Source organism: Staurois parvus, unplaced genomic scaffold, assembly GCF_062004578.1.
Source record: "Staurois parvus isolate SC_StPar_1 unplaced genomic scaffold, SC_StPar_1.0 ptg000877l, whole genome shotgun sequence".
NCBI lineage: Eukaryota > Metazoa > Chordata > Amphibia > Anura > Ranidae > Staurois > Staurois parvus.
Genome location: NW_028318673.1, coordinates 441,128 through 457,426, shown reverse-complemented (window position 1 = coordinate 457,426; position 16,299 = coordinate 441,128). Strand labels below are relative to the sequence as shown.

Below are 16,299 nucleotides of genomic sequence, written 5' to 3'. Positions count from 1 at the left end.
CATGGAGTCCCCCAACTTCTGGCCCCTGTGATCAGGTATTCCAGCCCAGGATGATTGGACCACATTCCACAGTTCTTCTCTATTTCTTGGTTTTGCCTCAGAAACGGCATTTTTGATGTCACCCCACAAGTTTTCTATTGGATGAAGATCCGGGGATTGGGCTGGCCACTCCATAACGTCCATCTTGTTGGTCTGGAACCAAGATGTTGCACGTTTACTGGTGTGTTTGAGGTCGTTGTCTTGTTGGAACACCCATTTCAAGGGCATTTCCTCTTCAGCATAAGGCAGCATGACCTCTTCAAGTATTCTGATGTATTCAAACTGATCCATGATCCCTGGTATGCGATAAATAGGCCCAACACCGTAGTATGAGAAACATTCCCATATCATGATGCTTGCACCACCATGCTTCACGGTCTTCACAGTGTACTGTGGCTTGAATTCAGTGTTTGGGGGTCGTCTGACAAACTGTCTCCGCCCACTAGACCCAAAAAGAACAATCTTACTTCCATCAATCCACAAAATGTTGCGTCATTTCTCTTTAGGCCGGTCAATGTGCTCTTTGGCAGATTGTAACCTCTTCAGCACGTCTTTTTCCCAACAGTGGGACTTTGCGGGGACTTCTTGCAGATAGCTTGGCTTCACATCGGCGTCTTCTAATTGTAACAGTCCTCACAGGGAACGTCACACCTTCTTTCATCTTCCTGGAGCTGATTGCTGGCTGAGTCCTCACAGGGAACGTCACACCTTCTTTCATCTTCCTGGAGCTGATTGTTGGCTGAGTCCGCCCCATTTTGGCTATTCTTCTATCCATTCCAATGGTAGTTTTTCGCTTTCTTCCACGTCTTTCAGGTTTTGGTTGCCATTTTAAAGCATTTGCCATCATTTTAGCTGAGCAGCCGATCATTTTCTGCACTTCTTTATATGTTTTCCCCTCTCCTATCAACTTTTTAATCAAGGTATGCTGTTCTTCTGAACAATGTCTGGAACGACCCATTTTCCTCAGAATTTCAGAGAGAAATGCACTGTAACCAGCATGTCCAACATTTGCTGCCTTCCTTCCTTAAATAAGGGCAATAATTGCCACCTGTTTTTCAAAGAATGAATGACCTCACTAATAGAACTCCACACGGCTATTATTTTGAACACGCCCCTTTCAATGACACAGAATCAGCAGCATGCATGTCATGACTGTTGGGTCTGTTGGATTTCTATGACTCTACTACACCTGCTAGGAAATTATTTGCCATGTAGAAGTATCATTTCCACCAAAAACAGTGATTGATCCGGTTAGTGATGTCTGACTGCTAGTATTTTGAACATAACTGTATATCTAATGCCTTGGAAGTTCTTTTGTACCCTTCTCCTGACTGATACCTTTTAACAATGAGATCCCTCTGTCAAGGTCCTACCTTTTCCCAGAGACTGTCCATCTTGGGTTTCTGCAGAGCATGGTGGGAGTCTTTTATGCCTTCAGTTCTCTGAGGTCCATCCCCCAGAGGGGTGTGGCTGAGCACATATAAGCCTGTGATCCGCACATGCTCTTTGCACTTGTGTCTTGTGTCTTTGTGTCGCTACAGCTCTGTGTATACTCTCGTGACTCTCCTGGAATCTGACTCGGCTTGTGACTAGACCATTCTCTGTGTTTTCCTTTGATCTGACCTTCCGTTGCTGAACCCGGCCCATGACCTGTGATTTTCATCTACTGTTCTGTACCGTTTTGTCCTGTTGTTGTCGACCCGGCCTGACTGACTACGCTATTGTCATTCCTACCAGCTACACGCCATTGGCGGTGGCCATTACCGCAGCCGGGGTATCTCGGGGGCTGCGACCTGGTTCCTGGCTGTGTCAAGTCCATCCCCACCATCAGGGGCCCCGGTGAAGGGCAGCCTGGGACTTAGACTCCACTCCCTGAGGGACTTCGGTCTGTTGGTGGTGGTTGTCATCAGTCAGTGCGTTACCCTGCCACTAGGCCTACCTATCCATTCCAAATCCCTGCCCTGACACCCTCTGATGCTTTGGAAGCTCTCTGCAGACCATGGCTTTTGCTGTAGGATGCGACTAAGAAAATGTCAGAAAAGACCGACTAGAACAGCTGAACTTTATTTAGGGTTAATCAGAGGCACTTTAAATGATGGCGGGTGTGTACTGACTCCTATTTAACATGATTGTGAATGTGATTGCTTCATTCTGAACACAGCTACATCCCCCAATTATAAGAGGGTGTGCACACTTATGCAACCACATTATTTTAGCATTTTTTGTTGACTTCCCCTTAAAAGATTTCAGTTTGTTTTTCAATTCAGTTGTACAGTTTATAGGTCACATTAAAGGTGGAAAAGTTTGGAAATGAGTTATCCTTGTCTCATTTTTTTACATCACAGAAACCTGACATTTTAACAGGGGTGTGTAGACTTTTTATATCCACTTTAGAGTATATAGTGCAGGGGTCAGGAGTATATAATGTACAACAGAGTATATAGTGCAGGGGTCAGGAGTATGTAATGTACAACATAGAGTATATAGTGCAGGGGTCAGGAGTATGTAATGTACAACATGGAGTATATAGTGCAGGGGTCAGGAGTATGTAATGTACAACATGGAGTATATAGTGCAGGGGTCAGGAGTATGTAATGTACAACATAGAGTATATAGTGCAGGGGTCAGGAGTATGGAATGTACAACATAGAGTATACAGTGCAGGGGTCAGGAGTATATAATGTACAACAGAGTATATAGTGCAGGGGTCAGGAATATGTAATGTACAACATAGAGTACATAGTGCAGAGGTCAGGAGGATGTAATGTACAACATAGAGTATATAGTGCAGGGGTCAGGAGTATGTAATGTACAACAGAGTACATAGTGCAGGGATCAGGAGTATGTAATGTACAACATAGAGTATATAGTGCAGGGGTCAGGAGTATGTAATGTACAACAAAGTATATAGTGCAGGGGTCAGGAGGATGTAATGTACAACAGAGTATATAGTGCAGGGGTCAGGAGTATGTAATGTACAACATGGAGTATATAGTGCAGGGGTCAGGAGTATGTAATGTACAACATAGCGTATATAGTGCAGGGGTCAGGAGTATGTAATGTACAACATAGAGCATATAGTGCAGGGGTCAGGAGTATGTAATGTACAAGAGTACATAGTGCAGGGGTCAGGAGTATGTAATGTACAATATAAATTATACAGTGTAATGGTCAGGACTCATAATATTGTTATTAAGTAATTAAAGGTCCTTAAAAGGTTGCTTCTCTCCCATCTCCTGAGACTGCACTCAGTGACTTGGGTCTGAGACACTACAGACATATCCCTCCACCCGGCACAGCCAGCAGACCACAGAGCAAGGAACCCTGGGAGAAATGTTCTGTTAGAGATCTTACTAGACCCGGACATGGGGAAGAATACCCAAATCACATGTCTCATGGGCCTAAGTAGAGCAATGTCTATGGTGAAAATGCACATTTTGCTGCCAGCTGAACCCCAGAACCTCCATAAATCCAGTCTAGATACATAAATTGTGTCTGCAGCACAGAGAAGGAAGATTATCCGAGAGAAATCCAGGAATACAGGACGGGGAACACAGCTCAGGAAAGTGACCAGGGGATTACAGGCTGATATCACCCAGTCCCCGCCCTACTCTGGACCAATCAGTGAGCAGTATGGGTGGAGGAATGGATTTAGTGTTCATGACCCACCTGTGCTGATCTCTGTAGGAGTGTCCTCCTCTATAAATGTCCCCGTTATTCCATCCTCCTCCATAGACTGCTGATCATCCCTCACATACGCCTCTTCTTCTTCTGCTTTCACCTCAAATTCTATATCGATTGGATCTCCACTCTAAATCAAGGAAATGAGAGAAAATATCATCTGTAAAATGTAAGGTCACATAAAAATCCACACATCATCTTTACAAGTCCATGTTCTAGATGCTCCATCCCACCAACCTTGTAATGGTGAGGGATGGTGTGACCTTCCTGTGTGGAATCCCGGGAATACAGAGGACGGGGACATCTCTCTGGTGGGTTCCCATGACTGGATCCATCTGTAGGAAACACACACACTGACTGAATCCATTGTTTCTATGTGTTTATCAGATGATGGGGGATCTAGGTGGATCCTCCGTACTGCTCTCTCCTTTACAATAAAGTCTCCTCTTACCCGGTGATGTGAGGGGCGGCTGATTGTCCATCATGACGTCCTTGTAGAGATCCTTGTGTCCTTCTAAATACTCCCACTCCTCCATGGAGAAATAGACAGTGACACCCTGACACCTTATAGGAACCTGACACACACAATGATACAGTCACCATCCAGACACATCCCTTGTCTGTTACTGGAGAATGTCCCAGAATTCCCGGCACCGCTCACCTCTCCTGTCAGCAGCTCAGTGATCTCTCTGGTGACTTCTAGAATCTTCTTCTTCTTTCTCTCTTCTATCAGGGAGGGAGGTGGAGGCAATGTGATGTCATATGATCTCCAGACTTCACAGGAGGAAAACTCTACATCTGAACACAAATAGTCACATCAAATGATATTCCCAGAATCCTCCTCACCTCTCCATTCAGGTCTCCATTTTATTAAAGCCCCACTTCAGGCTGAGGTATAATTCCCCCCACAGGACCCCCACACTACGCAGGGTATAGGCTTGTTGCAGCATTCTGATGTCATTACATACAACGCAGGACCAACAGTCCCACTTTACATGTGAGGATACCAAGGGGCCCCACATCCTAAGAGCAACAGAAAAATGCCAGATGGAGGGACATTGGGAGGAGGAGCTGTGAGGTCAGTGTGATGTCATAGGATTCCCTGACTGGATGGAGGGACATTGGGAGGAGGAGCTGTGAGGTCAGTGTGATGTCATAGGATTCTCTGACTCTGGATGGAGGGACATTGGGAGGAGGAGCTGTGAGGTCAGTGCGATGTCATAGGATTCTCTGACTCTGGATGGAGGGACATTGGGAGGAGGAGCTGTGAGGTCAGTGTGATGTCATAGGATTCTCTGACTCTGGTTGGAAGGACATTGGGAGGAGGAACTGCGAGGTCAGTGTGATGTCATAGGATTCTCCATTCCCCGCCACTTATAAAAGTGGTATAATCCGTTAGTATAGACTGATGAGGTGAGAAGGTGACACCTCTCCACAATGAGGAGAATGTTCCGGCCCCGGAAGGGGTTAATCTGGGTTCCCACACTATATATGTGTGTATTATCATCTGCTGGAGATAAAAGACGTCACAGTGACTATGGAGGACGGACATGACTATGGAGGAAGAGGCCAGACATGACTATGGAGGAAGAGGCCAGACGTGACTATGAAGGAAGAGGACGGACGTGACTATGAAGGAAGAGGATGGACGTGACTATGCAGGAAGAGGCCAGACATGACTATGGAGGAAGAGGACGGACATGACTATGGAGGAAGAGGATGGACATTATTATGGAGGAAGAGGACGGACATGATGGGGGGTTACTGGGTGTAAATAGGAAATAACATCTTATTACCTCCTCTGCTGCCACTTTCAGCAACGTCTCCTCTCTGCTTCCTCCCAACTCAGCTCTCACCCAGAACTTCCTGCCTGTACCTGACATCACTTCCTGCCTGTACCTGACATCACTTCTTGTCTGTACCTGACATCACTTCTTGTCTGTCTTCCATAGAGACTTCCTGTGTGGGTAGAAGTGAGATCCCCACCTTGTGGAGCTCAGAGGAACTGCAGCCCCGAGAAGCGTCTTGTAGTGTGGCCCCGGCCTTGTGCTGGGTGTGTATGGACTGTAGATCCTTGTGTAGGGAGGAAATGACTCCTATCTGTGACTGCTGTAACCTGCTGACTGGCATCTCCTGTGAAATCTGACACTGGCACTGGATACACACAAGGCAGTCAGGGATTTCAGCCCCTCCCTTCTCCTCTCAGACTGTAATACAGAGAGAGCCAATCAGAAGAGGTATTAAAGGAGCCAATGACAGGGACTTTCTCAAGCAGGAGGTGCAGCTGCAAAGCATTGTGGAATATGCAGTCCTGAACAGAAATGGCCTGATAGGCTGATATGAGGGATGGAACTACAGAGACCAGCATGCTTAGTGAGAGCAGAGTGAAGGACTCCATCTTGTTTTTCCTGAGGGGAGGCAGTCTGCATGTGGCAGGAGACAGTCTGGACCTGGCAGAGAAGTGCTCAGGGTCAGTTCACTCCATGTTTAGGTATTTGCATCAGTCAGGGAACATCCAACCTGAGAGATGTGGCCTACAGTACAGTGCCTACACCGACAGTGTGAAGGGCTCATCGTGAGGTGACCACAGGAGCCGGTCATTTCCAGGACCATGGTTTGGGCCTTAGTCCCAGGATCTGGTGAGAGGGATTTTGCCCCCTGGCAGATGACAGGAACACGGCACACAGAGACATGACACTTCTCCCATACTCACCAGGCACTGGGTTGTGTAGATGGTCCTGCTATACAGACACAGTGTTTGCTTTGCTATACAAATCCTGCCAGGGGATTACAATGATACTTTACCATAGGAGTGTAAGTGCACCAATGAAAGTGTCTCGCTGAAGACCCCAACATTCATCCTGTTACCAAGAGACTGAAGTTATTCAGGCCTCTATATTGCATGGTGTGGGAGGGAATAGCTCTACCTTGGAAAGTAGCTATGAAGCATCAGTTGGGCGCAGTGTTTGCCTATTGGGCTTGTGGTGTCGGCGGTTAGAAGGGAGAAGTCTGACACAACAGAGTCATCCTTCTGCTCTCCTCCAGGCACACCTAGGATCGGCACAGGGGATGATGCCAGTTAGAGGGGTGGGAGATTAGTGAACATTCTCTCCTGGATCTCCCCTTCTTTCATTGAACATTTACTCCTGGATTTCCACTTCCCATGGTGAACGTTCACTCCTGGATTTCTCCCTCCTGGAGTGAGCATTCGCTCCAGGATCTCCCCTTCCTTTAGTGAATGTTCGCTCCTGGATCCCTCTTCCTTCAGTGAACATTGACTGGTGGATATCAGAGGATGGGGAGATGTCAGAAGTCCATCAGCTTCATCAGATGACAGGAGAGACATCAGAAGTCCATCAGCTTCATCTGAGAACAGGGGAGACATCAAAATGTCCATCAGCTTCATTGTAGAACAAGGGAGACATCAGAGGTTCATCAGCTTTATCAGAGGGCAGGGGAGTTATCAGAGGTCCATCAGCTTCATCAGAGGATAGGCAGACATCAGAGGTCCATCAGCCTCATTGGAGACAGGGGAGACATCAGAGGTCCATTAGCTTCATCAGAGGACAGAGGAGAAATCAAAGGTCTATCAGCTTCATCAGAGGACAGGGGAGACATCAGAGGTCCATCAGCTTCATCGTAGGACAAGGGAGACATCAGAGTTCCATCAGCTTTATTGGAGGACAGGGGAGTCATCAGAGGTCCCTCAACTCTATCAGAGGACAGGGGAGACATCAGAGGTCCATCAGCTTCATCGTAGGACAAGGAAGACATCAGAGGTCCATCATCTGTATTGGATGACAGAGGAGTCATCAGAGGCTGTCACAGATCCCACCCACATGCACACGCCCACAGCGACTAGCTAACCGAGGCGTGCATGTCTGGCCGTGACTTGGTGTAAAGAGGGAATGAGGGGGACTTATTTTGTCACAGCCCGCACTACCTCTCCTCTCATATTAGGACCCATGCAGTTTAAGTTGTCTATATGGAGGAGGTGTAGGGTTAGATTCATCCTAGGCTCTAAGTGTTCCCTCTTGACCAACATCATTTTTAATCCAAGTCTCCCAGATAGTCTGGCCATTGGTCGAGTCCATCCTTGGGCTGAGGTTTATCTATTCCAATTGAAACATTTGGTCAATCCCGTAATTCACAACCTTAAATCCTTCCGACATTCAAAAAGCTGCTCGCATTCCACCCCATCAGTATTTTATCTACAGATACAACACATTTTTGCCCCCAAAGCCTCTTCTCTGACTCTTGAATGACCTACCCCTTTAGAGCATATCTGCATCCAAGGCCCACACCACCGGGACATCATTTCCGCTACGTATACATTGCTTGTAGATGTCGCCCTTTTTCTATTGGTTCTCCCCTTTATATGTGTAAATGGTCCCGTTTCCTTCAATGTGATATTGGGTTGGATCAATGGAGTAGGATTTGGGAGGCCTCTTCTAAATCTTCTGTGTGTGTAATGTATACAGAAAATCCTTCTAAGACCCCCATGTTTTGGTATTGGACCCCTGAGGTTCTCCATGATAGTAACCCGAATGTTTCTTCTGTTTGCTGGTGTTGTGTGACGGAAACTGACACTCTTTTCCACATTTTTTGGGATTGCCGGTCCATTGCGCCCTTTTGGAGGAGGTCCTTACCCCATTGTGGTTACTTTTCCTGGCTCCTGTCCCTTTTGAGCCCATTTACTTTCTGTTGGGTCTACCTTTTCGGGTCTCTCTAAATGTGCGAGGAAACTTTCCACCTCCATTCTGAGGGCAGCCAGGAGAACCATTCCCATGCATTGGCTGTCTTCTATGTCCCCCATGTTACCGGCACTGATGAAGGTCAGAGCAGAAATGAGAAAGTTGGAGTACCTACCTGCTTTACACCCTGCTACTGTCCCTGCGCTGGAGGCAGTTCAGGACCCACGGGACACCTATGACACCGATCTGTCTGCTCCGATCGTTTGTGATTGATGGCCATGTCACTGTTTTGTATTGACATTGTATGTTCTTATGTACCTCTCATCGATGAGCTGCTTTATCAGCCTTCTCTCCCTCTCTGCTTTTATTTTACATTTACCTTTGTGGCTGCTTGTTGTAATATGTGACATAGAGAGGGAAATGGGTGCTAATAGGCTGCAGGAGATCCGCCGAGACATAGAGAGGGAAATGGGCGCTAATAGGCTGCAGGAGATCCGCTGAGACATAGATAGGGAAATGGGAGCTAATAGGCTGCAGGAGATCCGCTGAGACATAGATAGGGAAATGGGAGCTAATAGGCTGCAGGAGATCTGCTGAGACATAGAGAGGGAAATGGGTGCTAATAGGCTGCAGGAGATCTGCTGAGACAATGAAATGTGTATGAAATGGACGGATCTTCAGACACTCCCAGAAGATGATGTCATTATGAGTGGATTGATATATATTTTTGCATTGTCCCCCCCAGAAGGATCAGGTTTGGCGGGATCGCTCTCATTAGCTATACATTTGTATTTTGTGTTCTGTGTTTGTAAGACTTTTCTATATGTAATAAGAGATGTTTGTTGAACAGTTGGTTACATAAGAGTTACATTTATTTCTTCTTCCTTTATTCAGTAATGTTTCATCTCCCGTAGTATCCCTGTAAGGTACATATTATACAGGAAGGGGGATTATGGGATGGATCTCGGGGCTGCAGTTCCTCTGAACTCCACAAGGTGCTGATCTCACCTATACTCACACAGGAAGTCTCTATGGAATGCAGACAGGAAGTGATGTCAGGTACAGACAGGAAGTGATGTCAGGCACAGACAGGAAGCATATCAGAGACGTTGCTGGACGTGACAGCAGAGGAGGTAATAAGATGTTTTTTTCCTATTTAACCTCCGTCACGTCGGTCCTCTTCCTCCACAGTCACGTCGGTCCTCTTCCTCCACAGTCACGTCGGTCCTCTTCCTCCACAGTCACGTCGGTCCTCTTCCTCCACAGTCACGTCCATCCTCTTCCTCCACAGACACGTCCGTCCTCTTCCTCCACAGTCACGTCCGTCCTCTTCCTCCACAGTCACGTCCGTCCTTTTCCTCCACCGTCACGCCCGTCCTCTTCCTCCACAGTCACGCCCGTCCTCTTCCTCCACAGTCACGCCCGTCCTCTTCCTCCACAGTCACGCCCGTCCTCTTCCTCCACAGTCACGCCCGTCCTCTTCCTCCACACTCACGCCCGTCCTCTTCCTCCACACTCACGTCCGTCCTCTTCCTCCACAGTCACGTCCGTCCTCTTCCTCCACAGTCACGTCTGTCCTCTTCCTCCATAGTCACTGTGACGTCTTTTATCTCCAGCAGATGATGATACACACATATATAGTGTGGGAACCCAGATGAACCCCTTCAGGGGCAGAACATTCCCCCACTTCTGGGGCCGGAACATTCTCCTCATTGTGGAGATAAATTCTAGTAATATGGTCCTCTAAACAAACAGCACTGACAATAAATAGACAAGACAAGGACCATCCTGACCATACATGGCCTACAAAGGGCAATGATGACACTACACAGGCAGCCAATGGGCAATCATTACACTATGCAGCCAACACAATGATGGAGTGCCGGGGTCAGGAGTATGGAGCATAGAGCCCCTTACATTGCTGCTCAGGAGGAAGGAAACATTCCTTTGTAACAGAAAATGTATATAAATCTGAGGCTCTTTTAGGAATGTCCGGGGGGGTTAAAGAATGAAAGGGGCTTTGGTGTCTCCAGACCAATCAGGTTTTATCCCGGACAGATTTATCAGTGACAACATTCTCCTTACATTACACATTAGTCAGGACCCCAATTTGCACTCCAGAGAAGTTTTGTTACTGAGTTTGGACACTAATAAGGCCTTCGTTGGTGTCCTTTGGCCTTGTTTTCCTGGGTGCAGAGAATGGGTGTCAGTGATGAGTGTTTATCTGGTATACTCGCCCTCTATGACTCTCCCATAACAAGGATCAGACTTCCCGGCTGTAACTCTGACTTTGTTACATTGGGTAGAGGTACCCGTCATGGTTGTCCTCTGTCATCCCTATTGTGTGCACTGGTGTTGGGACCTTTGGTGATTGCAATCAGATCACATTCGGACATCTCTGGTTACCCTTTATTGGTTTCACCTTTCAGAATCTGTATGTATGCTGATGATGTCATGCTTTTCCTCACCAACCCGTTAGTATCATTGCCTAATCTATGCCGGTATTGAACGACTTTGCTGTAGTGTCAGGTCTGTTCATGTCATTAAATCAGTGGTTATGCCATCAATGTTCCTGATTCCCTGAGTGCCTCTCTCTGTAGCTCTTTTCCATTTCGTTGGGCCACGGATCGGATTTCCTATTTAGGTATCAACCTCACTCCCAGATACTCAGATATGTTTGCTGCTAATTACCCCCCATGTGTGGCCTCTCTACTCTACTGAAGGTTTGCCATGGGTACCCCATCTCCTTCCTGGGTAGAGTCACGGCAGTCACAATGAATATTCTGCCTAAAGTACTTTATCTATTTACATCACTTCCAGTCTCCGTCTCGGAAATGTTTCTGGATCGCTTTCAGCGGCTGATTAACAATTTATTTGGTGTAATAAACGTCCACGTTTTACCTCATCGGTTTTGTACCGGTCACAACGGACGGGGGGCCTCGGTCTTCCCAATTTTTGGCTCTATTACCTTTCAGTGTGTTTTTCACAATTATCACAATGGGCGACTGTTAACTCCCAGATCCCGGGGGTTAGATTTGAATCTCAATCTATACGCCCATTTTATTTACCGGGTATTTTATGATCCAAAATCCTCCCTCAATCGTTCACTTTTTCTAACTCTGTTGTGGCCATTCATTGACACTTTGGTCTCGATGGAAACTTCAATGAAATCTGGTCTCTTCTGTTTCCCGGGTGTATCGTTTTTTGGTGACCCTAACTTTAGTACAGCATTTTCTTCTCCTCGGGCATTTCGTTGGTGGTACGATAGATCCTTTATTAGGTTGTCTGACTGTCAAAGTGGAGGATCTTATATTCCCTTTGATATGATGTGCGGACTTTCTGATGTTCCGCTTCGTGAATATCATCGTTATCGACAGATTAAACATTTTTTTAACTCACATTTTGGCCTTACACCTTCATCTCCGATTTCTGAACGTATCAGCCGTGACTCTCCCAGGGGCAAAGGTCTTATCTCTGATCTGTATCACCAATTCCTGGTCAGTCTCTCTCCCTCACCTCCTTTATAGAGACACAAATGGGAGGAGGATAGTGGTATCACCTTTTCGGATGAGGATTGGGATTCCATGGTGGATAACATATGTAAGAGCTCTCCATCTCTTTCTGTCCATGAGACGGCCCTCAAGGTATTAACCAGATGGTATTATACCCGTCAAGGCTACACATTTTGTACCCACAAACGTCCCCGTTATGTTTCCGGGGCTGCGGCCTCACCGGTACTTTGGTACATATGTTGTGGGCTTGCCCAACTTTATCCTTGGTGTGGCGCAGGATATCTGAGTTGGTGACTTCACTGGTGGGTGTTCCAGTACGTCTGACTATACAGTCTTCCTATTGGGAGCTCGTATCCCGGGGGTTCCTGATAATGTTATGACATTGATACATACTATTTGTATTTCTACTTTGTGGGCTATCGCCCTACATTGGGAATCTATCACGGTACCATTGGCCTCTGTGTTACATAGAGTAGATGCTGTGATCTCATGGAGAGAATTCATTATAACTTACTGGACAAGATGCACTTGTCTGATAGAAAATGGGAATCATGGAAGGTTCAGAGACATTTACTACATGAATAGTGGCATTCCATTTGAAGGTTGATTGACGTGTCCTGTTCACACATATCATTCAGTCTACTTTTCCTTTATATTTCTCATGTACTTAGGATCTATTCTCCTTTCCTTTCTCTTCTTTTTTACCCTTTCTATATGATGTGCCTTTCTGAATTGTACGATTCAAGTGTGCCTTGTTAATACTGTACACATTGTTTGACGCTGTACTGTTATTTTCAGTCTACTCTCTGAAAAATAAAATCGTTTGTAAACAAAAAAATGAAAGGGGCTTTATAGCAACTTAAATGTGTAATATGTGTAACATTGCGCTGTTTATCTCCTCCTCCCCTCCCCCGCCTGTCTCCAGCACCGCACCGGGACTAGCAGGGAGGGGAGAGACCTTGCAGTGTAATGAGAACCGATTGGCTGATCCTCAGGAAAGGGGAGTGTCCGGCTTATCCTTTCTCCCTTTCACTCCGAGCTGTTTTTGCATTTTTTGCACATTTAAAAAATAATTTTAGCCCTAAAGATGACACAAAACCCCCAAAATATTGATTTTCTGAAAGTAGAGACTTTAGAGAAAATAGCGGCAGTTCTATTTTTTTATGTCACAAAATATCACAAAGTCTAGGAAATGCCAAATTTCAGCAAGAAAAACACCCAAGTTAATTTCAGGGCACAAAAAAGCAATAAATGACCCATTTATGTGTAAAAATATAAAAGCCGAGGTTGCAGCGAGTAAATAGATATCCAACATGTCAAACCTTAAGTTGTGTGTGCTGAAATGGTGACAACCTTTAGTCCCCGGTATTATCTATAGGTGACACATTTATAGCCCCTTCTAGGTCATCAGTATAGAGTACGGAGGAGGTTTGCTCCTAGAATTATCCTCTCATTCTGGTGTGACCGGCGATATGTAACGTGTATCACAATCAATGTTATCACGTGTAGGCGCTCCAGCGTGTGCTCTTATGTTTGGGTGTGCATATATGTGGGGGTGGGGAGCCTCAACATTTTTTAAGGGGAGGAGTTATGTACTTGGGTGTAACTTTAATTGTTTACAATAAAAAAAAAAAATTTTTACTTAAGGGGACAAAGTCCTCTATGAGATGATTTTTGATGAGAGGTTCTCTTTATTGAGACATCCAGGGTCTAAAAGACCCCCAATGTCTCCCCTGTACTCCATTGGATGTAATGTAGAGCACATCGCACCGCATTACATTCTTTGCCGGCCTCGATGGTCGGGAAATCTGTCATAACATCACTTCTGGGTCAGGAGAAGAAGGGAGTGAACTTGTCTGCTCTCCTCCGCCCCCTCTACCCTCCGTCATCACTGACCCGGGCCCACAGATGGGCAAGCAGAGCCGGGGAAGCATAGTAGGTACAGGAGAGGTTCACACACACAGGGTGGCAGAGGCTGGCATCTGAAAGGAGAGCCCTGCGGCTTGCCCTCAGCAGGGATAAAGATTAAACACAATACTTGCCCGGCCCCCAGAACTACATGTCCCGGGCGTCGGGTGATGTAAAGTGACCATCCCTGCATGATGAGCCGACATTGACCTCACAGCACTGCCTCAGAGCAAACTAGTCATAGGAAGGATCAGATTTATCATTCCTTGTCTGCAGATCTAATACTCATCAAAACCAGTTCAGAGACCAAACAAACCCAACAGAGAAAAGGGGCCCCGGACCTCAAAATTGTAGTAAACACTAAACAGTCCAAACAAAATGTCTTCCCATGGGGGGAGTAGTTCTTCAATGTCCAGCAACCCTCCTATTCCCCCCTCACATCCACATCCTATTATTGTGTGACCAATACCATCCAAATCATTCTTACTTTCATTTCCCAAAGTTATCCGTCTACAAGGAGACCTGTATAGATCACATGATGGCACCAATGAGGATGGAGGAGGACCGGAGTCACATGACTGAGAAGATACTAAACCTCACCCTGGAGATCATCTACCTGCTGACCGGAGAGGTGAGGAGGATTCTGGGAGGTCACATGACATCACTCTCATCTCTATAATACACGGACCTGACCGGAGAGGTGAGGAGGATTCTGGGAGGTCACATGACATCACTCTCATCTCTATAATACACGGACCTGACCAGAGAGGTGAGGAGGATTCTGGGAGGTCACATGACATCACTCTCATCTCTATTAATAAAACACAGACCTGACCGGAGAGGTGAGGAGGATTCTGGGAGGTCACATGACATCACTTATATTTCTATTAATAAAACACAGACCTGACCGGAGAGGTGAGGAGGATTCTGGGAGGTCACATGACCACTCTCATCTCTATTAATAAAACACAGACCTGACCGGAGAGGTGAGGAGGATTCTGGGAGGTCACATGACATCACTCTTGTCTATTCTGGTCAATAGACCATTTTATTTTTGCACACATTTAGATGATGTCAGGTGGTTGATATTGTTTTATTTTTCTCCTGATCTGTAGGATTATGTTGTAAAGAAGAAGTCTAGTGGGGAGCCAATCTCAGGAGGATGGAGCAGAACCCAGAGCCTCACCATGGTGCCTCCATCTCATTCTCTGATACCTGAGAGGGAGAAAGAGCAGAAGATTCTGGAACTGACCACCATGATGGTCCATCAGCTGACAGGAGAGGTGAGCGGTGCCGGGAATTCTGGGACATTCTCCAGTAACAGACAAGGGATGTGTCTGGATGGTGACTGTATCATTGTGTGTGTCAGGTTCCTATAAGGTGTCAGGGTGTCACTGTCTATTTCTCCATGGAGGAGTGGGAGTATTTAGAAGGACACAAGGATCTCTACAAGGACGTCATGATGGACAATCAGCCGCCCCTCACATCACCGGGTAAGAGGAGACTTTATTGTAAAGGAGAGAGCAGTACGGAGGATCCACCTAGATCCCCCATCATCTGATAAACACATAGAAACAATGGATTCAGTCAGTGTGTGTGTTTCCTACAGATGGATCCAGTCATGGGAACCCACCAGAGAGATGTCCCCGTCCTCTGTATTCCCGGGATTCCACACAGGAAGGTCACACCATCCCTCACCATCATCAGGTAGATGAGGAACAATCACTGATAGTATCATTAGGATCTGTACATTATCTGCATTGTTACCATTGATGGCATTTTTATTATATATTCAGAGTGGAAACCTGAGAGATCCTAAAGTTGAAGTTAAAGAAGAGATAAAAGAGGAGGAGGATGAGGATGGGGTGATGGAGGAGTCAGAGCTTCTAAAAGAACACAAAGATCTATACCAGGACACCATGGTGGAGTCATCCAGCTACAGGAACCCACCAGAGAGATGTCGCCGTCCTCTGTATTCCCGGGATTCCACACAGGAAGGTCACACCATCCCTCCCCATTGCAAGGTTGGTGGGATGGAGCATCTAGAACATGGATTCATAGAGACAATGTGTGGATATTTTATGTGACCTTATATTTTACAGATGATATTTTCTCTCATTTCCTTGATTTAGAGTGGAGATCCAATCGATATAGAATTTGAGGTGAAAGCAGAAGAAGAAGAGGCGTATGTGAGGGATGATCAGCAGTCTATGGAGCAGGATGGAATAACGGGGACATTTATAGAGGAGGACACTCCTACAGAGATCAGCACAGGTGGGTCATGAACACTAAATCCATTCCTCCACCCATACTGCTCACTGATTGGTCCAGAGTAGGGCGGGGACTGGGTGATATCAGCCTGTAATCCCCTGGTCACTTTCCTGAGCTGTGTTCCCCGTCCTGTATTCCTGGATTTCTCTTCCAGGGGACCTTCTCTGTTATCTGCTGGCTGTGCCGGGTGGAGG

General features: G+C 46.4%; 1 protein-coding gene across 1 annotated transcript in view; it reads left to right on the top strand.

The window, feature by feature from the left end:
- The window catches only part of LOC149443080 (uncharacterized), a 63,624-nt gene extending 47,703 nt beyond the window's left edge, over positions 1–15,921 (top strand). Inside the window, exons 3-4 of the mRNA XM_089655934.1 lie at positions 15,444–15,541; positions 15,631–15,921. Coding sequence (XP_089512060.1) covers positions 15,444–15,541; positions 15,631–15,921 — 389 coding nt within the window. The remainder of the gene's footprint in view (positions 1–15,443; positions 15,542–15,630) is intronic.
- The last annotated feature ends 378 nt before the right edge of the window (positions 15,922–16,299 follow it).